Raw genomic sequence first — 14,597 nt, forward strand, 5'->3', positions numbered from 1 at the left:
GTCAGACAAGGAAGAGGAACGCAATCATTCGAATTCGTTGCCCGTGGCTGGTGATGAGACCTTGGCCTTCATTGAGCCAAGCTCAACTGCTGGCCAGAATGCCCAGCTGGGCAATGGCTGTGGCTATCAACAGCTGCCCGTGCTCGTGGAGACCACGTGCAGCACACGGCTGAACAGCAATCAAATGCTGGACATACCCATGTCCCGACCCGTGCTCCATCATGCGGCCACATCGACAGCATTGTCCAGCAGTCTAATGCGTTCCCCGGATGGCAATCAGGCAGCGGGAGCAGCATTAGCTGGAGCTGCAACTGGAGGCAGCTGCTGTTCACCGGGTCAGTATTCCATGTACGATGACATCATCGATGTACGCTCCTACATCAGTCAATCCCGCAGCGACATCTCACCCTTTGGCCGCACCGGCAGCTATCGTTCCCAGTGCGGTCGTCAGTCGCAGGCGACGGCGGCGGCTCAAACCCTTGGCCTGACATCCCTGGAGCAGGCATCCCCCCTGCCACGTCCACGCGCCTCGACGCTCACAACCGGACCGAGCACCAGTGCCAATGCCAATGCCCATGTCAATGTCAATGCCAATGTCAATGCTCTTCCCAGTGGCGCCACCTGTTGCCTGTCCGCACCAGGTACCGTTGTTGGTCCCAGCTCTGGCTCTGGAGCAAGTCACTCACATTCGCGCAACTCGAGCATTTGGCCAGATGGTTTGAGCATCTGCCCATCGGCCACATCTCGCAAGGATTCGGGCATCAAGAGCAACTCGAGACGGAGTTCCATACAGCAACAGATCTATGCATTGAATCAGTCGGCCATTAGTCAGCATCGTGTATCCGGCTATTTTACCAGCTCCACGTCGAGCATCTCGAATCTGGGCGAGGCCGGGGTATTGCCCCCCTTCCCATTGCCGGCTGTTCCGCCGCCTCCAGCTGCCGTGCTGGCCCAACAGCAGTCGGCACAGCTGGTGGATCCTCTGGCCGCTTGTCTGCAGCAGCTGCGCAAGCAGTCCGATCTCCAGCTGATCCGCTGTGTGCGGGACAATGCGAAATCGCAGCGAAGCTATCTGGTGAAGCCACCGTTGCGTCGTTTCAGTCTGTACTTCAAGTCGCGCCAGTTGGAGCGAGATTTCCGTTCCAAGGCGCATCGTTTTGGCAGCGAGCATGAGACGGAGGGACCGCCCACATTGGCCACGCCCCGCTACAACACATACATCGATATATTTGTGGGCATCGCCGTGTATCTGTGCATCTCGGTGTCGCTGTTCCTGATGACCCAGAACACGGTCACGCCCAGCTTCCGCTTGTGGGTGACACTCTTCTCCTGCTTCACGGCCATCCAAGTGTTTGCCCTGTTCCTCTTCACCCGCCAGATGTGTCGCCGTCATGGCACCCGACTCCGCTCCAAGTCGAGCGTCAGCGAGGCGGCCACAAGTGCGGCCAACAGCGATCATGCGACCAGCAGCACGACCAATCCCCAATTGCAGCACTTGCAGCACTTGCAACAGCTGCAACAACAGCAATCGAGGCAGACACAGCAATTTGAATCCTGTGCGGATCGCATCTTTGAGGCCATCTCCAGCTGGTATCCCTGGCACATTTGTTTGGCCATATTGATGGCCATGCCGGTGGTTCTCATCATTGCCAATTTCCTGCTGCTCGACCTCACCCAGCTGGAGGCATTCGAGTATCATTATGGATTCCTCATCTTTGTCTGCATCGTGCACTTTTGCAACTTCACCCAGCTCAACTGTTGGATGCGCAACATTCTTGCCTTTCTGGCCGCCCTCTGTTTCATTGGCATTGCCGTCTCCCAGCTGAGCGTCTACTCCCATCGCTCCGGCACGGATTCCGACTCCGACTCCGATGCGGATGCAAACCGCAGCGCGGCAGCATCATATTTATTTGAGGAAATTAAATGGTTCCACGACTATCATGTGGAGATCTATCTGGATCTGTTGTTGATACTGGTGCTCGTCTGGTTGCTCAATCGGGAGTTCGAGATCGGCTATCGCCTCACCTTCTATGGCAATGCGGTGGCCAATCAGGACAAGGTGCGTGTCCAGAACATGAAGAACCAGGCGGATATGCTGCTGCACAATATCATACCCAAGCATGTGGCGGAGCATCTCAAGAATACGGCCAAATACTCGGAGAATCATCATAATATTGCCATCATCTTTGCCTCCATTGTCAACTTCAATGAGATGTACGACGAGAGCTATTTGGGGGGCAAGGAGTTCCTTCGGGTCCTCAACGAGCTGATCGGTGATTTTGATGAGCTGCTGTCGCATCCCAAGTTTCGGGCTGTCGAGAAGATCAAGACGATTGGATCGACATTTATGGCGGCCAGTGGATTGGATCCATCACATCGCGGCACTGGGGATGAGCACATACATACCCTAATGGAGTTCGCCATCGAGATGCAGCAGGTGGTCAATGAGTTCAACAAGGATCTGCTCGAGTTCAATCTGATCCTGCGCATCGGCATGAATATTGGCGATGTGACAGCCGGCGTAATTGGAACGAGTAAACTCTACTATGACATTTGGGGCGATGCGGTTAATGTTGCCTCTCGCATGGACTCCACTGGTCTACCCAATCGCATCCAAGTGGGCAAGGATTGTCTTCCCTTTCTGGCCGCCTGCTATGAATTCGAGCCACGTGGCAGCGTTTATGTCAAGGGCAAGGATCACATGGAGGTCTTTCTCTACACTGGACGGCGACCACAGCTGGAGGAGCAGCCACTGTCCGAGCAGGAGCAGGAGCAGGAGCTGCAGCCAGAGCCCACTGAGCTGGCGGCTGAGGCACAGGAGGAGCAAGTGCAGCAGCATATAAATGGAATTCAACACATTGATGATGATTTGCAAGCTGACGAAGAAGATGACCAGGATGATGATGAGGATGATGACGATGGTGACCTGCACTCGAGTGAAACAACAACGTTGTTCAAGTCACAGGAATCACTGCATGCCACACACGCCACAAATGGTGGCAGCCACTTTAATTTAGCGAACACAACCGACTCTTAGAGGAGAACAACAGCAACATATTCCAATTAAACTCGATTCTTGGCCGGAAGCACTTGAGAAATGGTTTCAAAATTGCATTTAATGACAGACCAACAACATCAGTTAAAGCCAGGAATGCGAGGGGTGCCAGAGAAGTAAAAGGAGAGCGAGAGGAGAGCGGGGAAAGTGCAACAGCTGTAAAAAGTGGCAATAAGACAATGATGAATGAGACGGGCCAACAATTGTGAAGGGGAATTTTAACGAAAACTAGAAGAGGGAGAGGGAGTGGAAGGGGGAGAGCAAGGGAGTGGGGAGTGGGTGGGTACGTTAGCAATAAAGTTAACCGTATATTTGTGATATGTAACTAATGTTGAATATGTTCGATAAATGTTGCGAGGGGAGGCAGAACGAATGTTACGCGATATTGTTATGTGTTAGGGCTGAATGTTAAATATGTTATACACTGCATGCCATAAATATGCAAACACTCAGCCCAGCAGCATTTATTCAAGCACTCAAAATCTGACATAGTTTAGAAACAAAACAAATTCGAAACGATAAATTTTAGTGTTCGTAATAACATTTGCATTTTTGGCACATTTTAAGCCCAAATAAATGCATGAGGACATATAATTATTATTTGAAAATCTGAACTACAATAGCCCTAAAAACTGAGTGTACGAATTAATGTGGGGCTGTATGTATGTATGTCTACTCGTATCTGCATCTGCTTGCCACTAGCGAAAATCGCATATTGAAGCATATGGATCGGGCAATTTGTACGATTAATTTGTATTAGCCAGTTATTTAATGTAAAACTAACAAGATGAGACCGAGTGCCATATATGTACATATTATATATGTATGTATATGTATGTATGCGTCTTGTAATTAATTTTATTATATTCGTATCTATTCAATTTTTTTTTTCGTCCTATCTGTATTTGTAGTTTGTATTTTCAATTTAGCTTAATTTATAACTGTAAATGTAATAATTAGAAAATAATGTTTAAGTAAACAAAATTACACACACGAAACTAAAGGAAAATTGTGGCTTTAAATGTATTAAATGTGTTTTGTCTAGAACTAAGCAATCTAAGAGCTACCTATGTATGTGTATATGTATGTGTGCGAATGTACGCGTGTGTGAATGTGCGTGTGTGCATGTGTATGTTTTTTATTTTACATTTATAGCTGTAATTTAAACTAACCGCAAGAGCCGACTAGTTAATAAATGTTATAAATTTTTTGAATGTAACACTAGCAAATGTTGTTTTTTTTTTATTTTCATTGTTACTGTTATCTTTTATGTTTCCATATGTTTTTAGTTTTTTCTGCCAACAGAGATGGATATTCGGATATGTAGACCTGCATGTTTTGTTGTTGTTATTATTATTAGTAATAATAATGTTGATGTTGTTGTTTTCTGCATAGTATATTCATTTATATACTCATACATATGCATAAACAAATTAACAATTGTAAGTAATGAGTTTCAATATATTCGTGCGAGTACAAAAAACAAACGAAAAATACAGATATAAAAAGGATCAATAAATTAATATATGAGCAACCTAAAAGAATGCTACAATAAATTAGTTAAAGGATCAATAAATTTATATGTGACCCGCCTAAATATATGCTACAGGAAATTTTAAAATGGCTTGCCTGCTACTTGCTGTTCTTGCCATATACCAAAAACGACAAATACAACAAAATCGCCCAATGAGCAGTCTTCAACACAAACACAAATAAATCTACACACACCTACAGTATATCAGGTAACTGTTTTGACAAAAACAAAATACAAACGCTTATAATTTTTTATTTTTATAAAAAGTCAGTTAATTTCAATAGAATTAATTTCTACTTGTTTCAAGAACCATAAGCGACTAAAAAAGAACAAAAATTATACAAAAAAATATTTTCTATTAAAAATAAAATGTGCATTTTTTTTTTCTAATTTGTCAAAACATTTACTTGACTAACTGTAAATATAAAAATAAATATAAATTTATATAGTATTTTTAATGTGCTATAAACTCTGCTGCAACTGTAACTGGATCAAAAATTAATTCAATTTCCTGTGCTTTTCTCTCTAAGCTACCTGCAACAAAGGAAAACGAAACCGAAAGCAGATGAAACGCTGTAACCCATGGACCCTCTTGTATTTTTATATGTATACTTATATATATTATGTATGTATGTTTAAATGTGTAAAAAAAAAACATTTTCTACTATTATACTACTATTATTGAATATACATTTATTGTACGTCTCTACTGTACTACAACTACAACTACAACTAAAAAAAAAACAAGATCCTAATATATGTATGTACCAAGTATGTATTTATATGTATGAATGTATGCATTTTTTTGCTCCTATTTGAAACATCTAAATGTATATAATAAAAAAAAAAAACTGTATATTTTTTATAGAACAAATGCGACAACAGTACATGTCAAAACCAACGAACAAAAAAATATGAAGAGGCTATTTATATTAAAAATAAAATATATAGATCTTGTTGCATTAGTTGGAGCTGGAAAAGGGAGACAGGAGTGTTCTTAAATACAAATGTATCTGTTTAAATGTTGATCAATGTTGATAGTGTTGTTGATGCTGCCGCCAACATTGTTGTCCAGATTTGGGTGCACTTAAAGATTACCCCATTATTGCGACAACATCCAGAACAATCCAAGCACATCTGTTTTAGCGCAAAAAAAAATATAAAAACAAAAAAAAAAAGATTTATAGAAATGTTGTAGAAAATTGTATTAAATGCGATATGAAAAGTATATAAATAAAATGTTGCAGTGTCTATGTATGAACGTGTACTTTAAACCAACTATCCTAAACGACTTCGTCTTTTATTTCGACTGGTTTTAAACAGAAAATCAACTTTACCGTAAAAACTATTATAAATACACATAAGTAAGTATCAAAACATTCCGCGATTATTTAGCTACAAAAATGTTATGACATCTACATCTATGGGCGCATTTATAATATCTAGAAAGCTTTACAAAGAGGCTGCTGATACTGCACAATAATACGTATATTAGAGTGCATCAATGTGTTGGGCCAAAAAAAAATTGACAAATGGTAGCCCAAGGTCGTAATCTACGATCAATTTTAAAATGTTTTCACCAAGAAACCATTGTTCTAAAATCAATTCCTAGTCCCCGCTTTTTGAGTTGAGTTTTTTTTTATTGGTAAAAACATCTTAGAATTGACCATAGATTACGAATATGGATTACTATTCTTTTTTTTTTTTTTTTAAATTTATGCACCCTTATGTATATATATTTATATATATATTATGAGACCGGTATGCGCCCTTCATTCCCTTCGTACCCTTTGTTGAGCCGTTTCAAATAGTCATTAAAAAAAGTTTTTATTAATTTCAGTAGCATCTTTATTACTTTTGCTTTTGTATAAAAAATTAATGTAGTGTCATTTGCCATATTAACGATTTATTTATAGTCTACGTAGTTATGTATTTATAAATACATCAAATAATCCACTTAATTATATAATTGGCTTACCAAATGCAATTTGTTTTATTTTATTGAATGCTTTAATTTATTTAAAGCATTTTTTTCCGCTCGGACCTTAATTGAAACTAACTAGAAAATTAATAAATCAAGTCAAAGTGAAATAATCAAATACGAGTATAAACGAACTAAATTTATTCAGAAGCTAAGTACTTCAGTCCAAAGTCTGAAGTAGCATATATAAACTCAAAATCTTTTAATTCTACTCATCAGGTGGAGTATTGATTAACTAAGTGACAGTCACTAACTAAGAGCAATCGAAAACAGCCAACAACGCAGATCATAATTCAAAGATGGCAAACAGAAAGTTCGATAAACGCCAATTTTTTTAATATTTGATTTGGGATGATATATCCTTCACACTTCGTAATGCAAATACGATATTCGTCGTACAAATATTTATTCTGCAAAAAACTTCCAATCCGAGTGGATGGGCAAGAAAAAATGTTTAGATCTTCGACACACAATTAAAGTTTATTGCATTTTTAATATGCACAACGGAACAAAATTTTGTTGTAGTTCTAATTAATGCTTAATATTATTGGGCAGTCGTTAATTGCAATGAAGTAAACTATTAGCAAATGCAGCTGCAAGCAACTACTAACTTAGTTAGCACAAATATTTTTCTATATACTCGCAACATGTACTTTGTGTATTTATTTCTCTTTTTAAACTATGTATGCAGCTCACTCTTTTGTCTCTTTCACTCACTCACACATACAAACACGCGCACGAACGAACACTCACAGTTCAGAAGACAAGACAGGACGATTTAAAATCGCTTTTTAAAGTTATAACACTATAAGCAACTTGCCCAGACTGGGTTAATACTCGATCATAATTGTTTTTGAGGAGGAAACATGAAAATACTTTTTTTTTGTTTTACGATTACGGCTACTGCACAAATGAAAGATACATGTTTACAAAAATATCAATACAATCTATGCATATGTATATTTAATGAAAAAAAAAAGAAAAGTCGAAAGAAAACATAAGAATAATAATTATAAATGAACTATTACAATTCAGGCGACACTTAATTACACATTTTAAAGCCAACCTCTCAAATATACATTTTCAAAATTTGGCATTACGATTATAACATAGCATTTTTACAGGTGTTTATTTCTTGAGTGTGAAGAAAAAGTACGCTATTACTTTGTGCATATGCGAATGTATGTATGTAGTTGCATGTAACTAGGGAATTAGAATTAGGAAGAACTGAATGAACACAATGCACACCAAGAGTAAACAAACTACATAATACATAAGCCTTCAATTTTCACTTAATATAAAGCAAATGCAAATGATGCTATGGTATCCATTAATCAATCATGTTTCTTTTGTTGCCATTGTTGTTGTTCCAGTTATTGTTATACATATTTATTGTTGTTGATGCTGATGTGGATGCTGATTGATTGCTGTCTCTGTTAGCATTTACTGTTTCGCTTTAGTTGCTGATCTTTTGCAGTTTCTGCAATACTTTTAGGCCCTGCTCCTGATACTCCTGCTTGGACATCCAAAACGCATCTCGATCTTTCGTTACCTCGGCTAAGACAGCGCCGCCAATGAAGACCATATCTTTGCGACGCGGTGGATCCTCAATTCGTATTTTGAATTTCTAAGCAAACACAACAAATATATTAAATTTCTCAAGTCAATTTGGTTATTAAATTACCGCCAGTTTTTCCGTATCGTTCTTGAGAACGCGTTCCAAATACAACTGTTTAATTTCTCGCTCCAGTCGGCTGGGCAGACCCGGATACATGGTGGAGCCGCCAGAGAGAACAATATGCTTATAGAGTTCGGGACGTATATCAATATCCGCAGCCTGTATTGTATTAAATGCCAATTCCGCAATGCCGGCGCCTTCAACGTTTATTAAATGCGGTTGGAAAAGTGCCTCGGGCGCCTCAAAACGCTCGCCACCAACTTTGATAACACGTCCATCAGGTAACTGTGTTGAAATAAAGAACGGCTCATTTGATGGCATTCGAGATATACAATTTAGATTATACCGTGTAAGACTCCACCAAGACCGTGGTTTCAAGGGCCAGACGTTGTTCCATTTCAATATCATAGCCGATGTAACAAAGTTTCTCCTTCATGATGCGTACCGTTTCAAAATCAGCGGAATGATTAAAGGCATAACCACGTAGTAAAAGTAACTGAATGCATAAAAGACAAGTAAAGTTATAAATCTTGCAGTCTGTCATTCTGGTTAAACTGTCGAACCTTAATCAAATAACGCGTTATATCACGACCCGCAATGTCAAGTCGCCGTGTCAAATGTGGCAGTGAATATTCCTCGTAGACAGGACAAATATGCGTCACACCATCCCCAGAATCGATGACAACACCGGAGATGAGGCCCTGGGCGTACAACGTCAGTACCGCCTGTATGGCAATATACGTGGAATCGAAACCATACTTCTCGAACATGACCTATAAATTGAAATGGATTAATATTTATTTCATTTGTAAGAATTACAAAACAAATTTATATTTTATTCTTAGTGAATTAAAATAAACCAAAAATATGATATAAGAAAAGAAACAAAACTAGGAACATAATAAAACCTATTTGTTAAATATTGGGAAAACAAACGTAGCTTTGAATAATCAATGAGAATGCAAGTTTTTACCTCAATCATCTTTTCGCGATTCTTTGTGGGATTCATTGGGGGTTCTGTCAGCAATATCTTTGTGTTCGTCGGATCAATATCCATTTTCTTGGGTCCGAACGTATAATCCCACACATGACACATATCATCCCAATTCCGTACGACTCCGTTCTCCATGGGATATGAGACTTCAAGTAGTGAGCGCAGCTGTGAAGCTTCATCGCCAACCATAAGGTCCTGTAATTGGGCATATATTGTTTTTAGTTTTCGATGCATTCAGGGATCTGTTGCATGGTATTTTTTTTTTAGTACATTGTTTGATTTTAAACAGCGTTTTTACTCGTTTAACGGCGTTCGAGTTAGTTCAACTCATTAGAATAAACTACCAACTTACTTACGCACTAAACAGACACAAACAAATACAAATGCATCACAAAGCAACGAATAACAGCGAGTAACGAATGACGAGTAACAAATAACGAGCAATTTAAAACTATTAACTCAATAATAAGCTTCGAAAATTATACATTATTATTGACATTAATTTTTAAACTTATCTTTTTGGGTCTATTGAGTAATTAGCGTGCAACATAAAAACAATTAATTAATAAAAGGTGAAACATCATGCACTAAGGCGATACTAAATGCAAAGAGTGTGTTGGCTTTATTTGTAATTTAAGCTTGGGTAATAACAATTAACATTTAACGATTAACAATTGAGACAAGACAAAATGTGTATGTATGTAACTTAAGTAAATGCTAACCATTACAAATATATAACTGCAATAATTGCAATTGAATACAAACAGCAAAAACATGATGTGAAAAATATATGCAAATTGTGAGTGAATTGGAATAAAGAAAATCAAGTGAAATTCGAATTGATATATCAATTTGATCAATAAGTTAGCAGTATTATCTCGACTTATAGAGAATTTATTCAATTAATTATGAGTAAATTTTGGCGGACAAAAGAGCGACCAATTTAACAATTAATGAGTTTAAAATGGATTTAAATTAAAAACAAGTTGATCATAAAATTGTAAAATGTTGACAAGTGCTTAAATATTATTAACTGTTTATAGTTTGTACATTTACTCTTTTAATTTTCTGTTAGCGTGTGCATTTTGTCTAAATACATTTATTGAATATTGCAAATACAATTTAAAATTTTGAAAACTTTGAATTCAATTTGCTGTTTGCTTATTGTTTATTATTATGCAATCAAACATTGAAGGTAAATATTTGTTGTTAATTCTTAATTTTTTTTTTTTTATAAACTATAAAACTTGACTTACATCGACATGTAAATCCTGTAAAATATTTGTTTGAAAAAAATATATATGTAAAAAAAGAACAGAAAAAAATGTATAAGAATATTAAAAACAGAAAGATTTTCCTATTTTGTATATTGTTTTTGTTATGTATTTAAGTAATCATCAGTTTTAGTTTTGCAAATAAACTAAACTAATATAGTCAGTAACTATCAAAACTGTTCAATAAATATATCAATGTACATACATATGTATGAGTTATGTATGTACGAGTATGAATATGTTTTGTACATTTTTGAAAGCACTCAATGGAACCTAGATAGCATTTGCAAAAGGAAAATTCTAAAAAAAAAAAAAAAAAAAAAAAAGACTGAAGCAAAAGGTTCATGCTTCTATAAGATGATCCGCTGAGAGAAAAAGCCAACAAATATCGGAGCCTGGCTTAGATGATGAACCCAACCTACCAAAAATAAGCCCAGTTTCCCTCAGCTGACTTTGATCTATTTCTTTAATCTAATATGATGTTAATTAATGTATTATAACACAATTGGAATGCACCAAAGTCACCCAATATGAATATGTTGTTTTTGTTGTTGTTTCTGTTGCAGCAACTCAATACAAAATGCAATGAATATAGGTTACAATGTAACGTAATGCCTCCGGAAAAAAGAAAACAATAAGTAGGTATTGTGGATAAAATAAAAACATAACAAGAAATAATAAAAAATTAAGTAAAGAAATGTCACAGAAAATTATAAGTTTAGTATTTGTTTGTATTCAACTAACATAAGAATTAAATTGAAAATTGATGATGATAATAATGATGATTATGAAAATTCGGATAGTGAATCAATAGTGATGGACATACAGTACAGTAATGTAAGTATGGTGACAAAAGAGGCTTTAATGGCTAAATGTATGCGCTAAGTTCTTGACCAATGCTAATCATGTATAGTACTTATGTATGTAGTAATTACGAGTTGATTATGGACCTGTGCATATATAGTATGTACGTACGTATATATTATATAGTATTGATTTAATTGAATTATACGTATGTGTATGAATATTAATATTTATTGTATGTATGTCATTAGAATAGAATAGATCTGTGACAATTGGTAAATACGCTTCTCATACCTTTACTTCGATGTCACCAATTTTATTGACCGCTCGTATGATCGGCCGTCCAACCATCGATGGGAAAATGTGCGCGGGAAAATTGCTGCCGGCATAGCCGCATTTTACGAACTGCAAATGGAAAATATATCAATATAAACTATAACAATATAAACAGCGTTGCCAGTCAGCGAAACAGAGATAATACTATAAAACAGCTGGAGATATACACTTGACCAAATTATATTAAATTAAAAAAATACATATTTTTGTTTTCTTAATTTTATTATAGTTGCTTATGGTTTCTCTGAGAACAAGTGAAGAAAATATACATTTTTTATTTAGTTCAAAAAATTATCATGATTTAAACCAGCTGCCAATGAAAGCCAAACAATCGATTCGGAGCAACAATCGATAGCTCACTTCACTCACTCTCTCTCTCTCTCTCTCTCTTTCTCCCACACATGGGCATACAGCGTAATCACAAAACAAATTCTTCAGCCGTGATAAGAAATTAGATTGGAAATGGAATTGCTGTCTTTGTTGTTGTTGCCTGTTTCTTTTATTGTTGTTGCTTGTTGTATTGTTGCTGGCGCTTTTTTTCTATTCGGCGTTATTTTTTTTCTTCATGTTTTTCGGTTTGGATATTGGCTATGGGTGTGTTTGTGTGTGCGTGTATGAGTGTGAGAGAGTATGCGTAACTTTTGATTTGCTTGGGTGAGTAATACTATGCCGATGAAGCTCGTCCAATGCTCTTTAAACAGTGTGACTAAATCATCGCTTATTTTATGCATAAAGTGCATACAAGTACAGATGTATGTATAGTTCTTTTTTTATTATATTATTGCCGTTACACCGGCTACTTTGTGTACTCTCCCCTTCTCTCTCCACCCTTCCCTAGCAGCGTCAACGCCCCAATGCACAAGTAAAGAAAATCGCAAAAAGTGTGTCACCAAATGGGCTTACTGACTAACTGGCTGACTGGTATCAGTGTGCCACATTCGGATAATGGATACGGATAAATATACATACCCCCGTGCCGTTATCACAAACAATAACTTTGCGACCTTTGCTGTCCATTTTGTGCTCCAACTATGGACTCAATTGGAATTGGAATTGTCCACGGCTGCTGTTGCCTCTGCTTCTGCTGCTGCCTCTGCTGCTGCGCTGCTTCTACTGCTGCTTTATAACTTTTGCTGATCTGCCTCAAGTGTTGTTGTTGCTGTTGCTGTCGCTGTGTTCGTGGGTGTTGCTTGCCTGCTTCTTCGTGTTGCCTCCGCTGGCTGGCTCTACTTTTTAGGTGCGTCGCCGTAGCATGTAATGAGTTGAATTCCTGCAGCCACAGCCGTTGTATTAATACTACTGTTGAATGACTATCGACGAAGCTTACTGCACTTAATCACACAATTTCCAGCCGTACAACACACACACACACATGTACATGCCAGCTTCATACACATACGCTACTCACACACACACATGTAATGGCACGCGGGCGCGCTCTCACTCTCTTCTTGTGTTTTATGTTGGCTTGCGTCAAGCTTGTTATTTATTCATAATATAAGCGCTTTACAAATACACTGTAAATTTTTTGTTTTCAATCAATTTGCTACTAAATGCTTGATAACGTTGGATATTCAGATTTCTATGCGGCACAAAAACACAGCAAAACACACACACGCAGAGTTAAAGTTGTGTGGCAAACAGTGCTGCCAACTTCTTAGAGAAAAAAATCATGAGTTGCCACCCAGTAATAACTTTCAATCTGGCTTGAATTTAAACCTAAGGTACAATGTACCTTTTTTTAAGTTTTCTTAATATTCAAGCTAGAATTTTTTTTATGTTTTGCAAAATTTTCGTTAAATTTTTTTTGATATTTTTTTATGATTCAATTTGTAACTTCTCTCTCCTTGGGGTGACGAACTTCAACTTTGTTCCTTCATTTTATCCTTCATTTTATCTTATTTCGAATTTTAAATTTTTCATTAAATTATTAATTTATTGAAAAGTTATTGTAATTGTATTTTATCAATTTACAATTTTAGTCAGTACTGGCAGCTTTCTTATCGTTATTTTTTTTGGTCGCAGTGCTGCCAACTTTTTAGAGAAGAAAGTAGTGCAAAGAGCCTGGCAGCAAAATCGGTAAAAAAAAATAAATAAATAAATAAAACAAAATACAAAATGACAGCCCTGAACTCAAAAACGGCAGCCTTGAGCTGTCCTCAAGCTATCGAGTAGTCAAGGGCTGCATTAAATACATCTTGATTTTCTATTGAAATTTATCTAATGTGGGTTTTGTTCTTATCGATAAATATGCAGCTTTCTGAGCCTTCTGTTTTCTTGATATCGACCTCCTGTAAATTGCGCGGTTATTTAAGACATATGAGAAGAGCTTGATTCAACAGTTAGGAACACAAAGAATGAGCAGGCGGAGAGTCGCGACAAATTTATTTTATTTGGTTTATATAATATGTATATTGTATGTATATATAATTTGTTATCTTTAGAATTGCTTTAAGAGGCGAAATGTCTTAGATATTACATAATGCTGTTTTCATATACATTTGTATGATGCGTAATATTCATTTTTCTGTTTCTAAATGGTTGTATACTTCCATGTGCAACTGCTGCATATGCATATTCATTTCTTTAGTAGTTTTTAAGTAATTTCCTTTTTGATTCTGCGAAGTTCCATCTTTGTTTTGTGTATAACGTATGTATGGTCTTGATAATTATCAAAATCTATTAATGGATAGATGTATGCATACTCCTTAATATACATGCATCCATTTTAGTCGTAGTTAAAGCGGTGGATAACAAATGATTTTTTTTTGTATGTATATATATATTTGTTATTCAATACAATAAAGTAGTACATAAGTAATAATGTACTTGTTATTGGAACAGACGTAAGACTTTTAGTTGAGAAGCACGCTGTATAACTTTTTCATTTAAAGTCATCATTGATTGATAATAGACTGGCAAAAAAACTGTTATATGTATT

At 36.9% G+C, this 14,597-nt stretch overlaps 2 protein-coding genes across 3 annotated transcripts in view; one reads left to right on the plus strand and one right to left on the minus strand.

Annotated features, from left to right (window-relative positions):
* Nucleotides 1-3,301, plus strand: part of LOC117781629 (adenylate cyclase type 9) — a 55,408-nt gene extending 52,107 nt beyond the window's left edge. The window contains exon 7 of the mRNA XM_034618418.1: nt 17-3,301. Coding sequence (XP_034474309.1) covers nt 17-3,037 — 3,021 coding nt within the window. The 3' untranslated portion in view covers nt 3,038-3,301. The remainder of the gene's footprint in view (nt 1-16) is intronic.
* A 3,730-nt stretch (nt 3,302-7,031) lies between these two features.
* Nucleotides 7,032-12,673, minus strand: LOC117794255 (actin-related protein 2). Of its 2 annotated transcripts, XM_034634838.1 has the most exons (8): nt 12,626-12,673; nt 11,615-11,725; nt 10,499-10,513; nt 9,222-9,437; nt 8,812-9,021; nt 8,595-8,744; nt 8,255-8,533; nt 7,032-8,197 (listed from the first exon to the last, which is right to left on the minus strand). In XM_034634838.1, the coding sequence occupies exons 1-8, from the start codon at nt 12,671-12,673 to the stop codon at nt 8,027-8,029; spliced, it is 1,200 nt and encodes a 399-aa protein (XP_034490729.1). In that variant the 3' UTR covers nt 7,032-8,026. The 2 variants fall into 2 exon arrangements, with proteins under 2 accessions (XP_034490729.1, XP_034490730.1); XM_034634839.1 differs by lacking the exon at nt 10,499-10,513 and having other exon boundaries at nt 8,027-8,197.
* Between the last annotated feature and the right edge of the window lie 1,924 nt (nt 12,674-14,597).

This window comes from Drosophila innubila, chromosome X, assembly GCF_004354385.1.
Source record: "Drosophila innubila isolate TH190305 chromosome X, UK_Dinn_1.0, whole genome shotgun sequence".
Lineage (NCBI taxonomy): Eukaryota > Metazoa > Arthropoda > Insecta > Diptera > Drosophilidae > Drosophila > Drosophila innubila.

What these genes read in the sequence shown, in the direction of transcription:
- LOC117794255 (XM_034634838.1), bottom strand. Translation starts at nt 12,673, where the DNA reads ATGGACAGCAAAGGTCGCAAAGTTATTGTTTGTGATAACGGCACGGGG. An exon ending in TAACGCGTTATTTGATTAAG is followed by an intron (nt 8,745 to 8,811) that starts GTTCGACAGTTT and finishes TTATGCATTCAG; the next exon opens with TTACTTTTACTACGTGGTTA. An exon ending in TCTTGGTGGAGTCTTACACG is followed by an intron (nt 8,534 to 8,594) that starts GTATAATCTAAA and finishes ATTTCAACACAG; the next exon opens with TTACCTGATGGACGTGTTAT.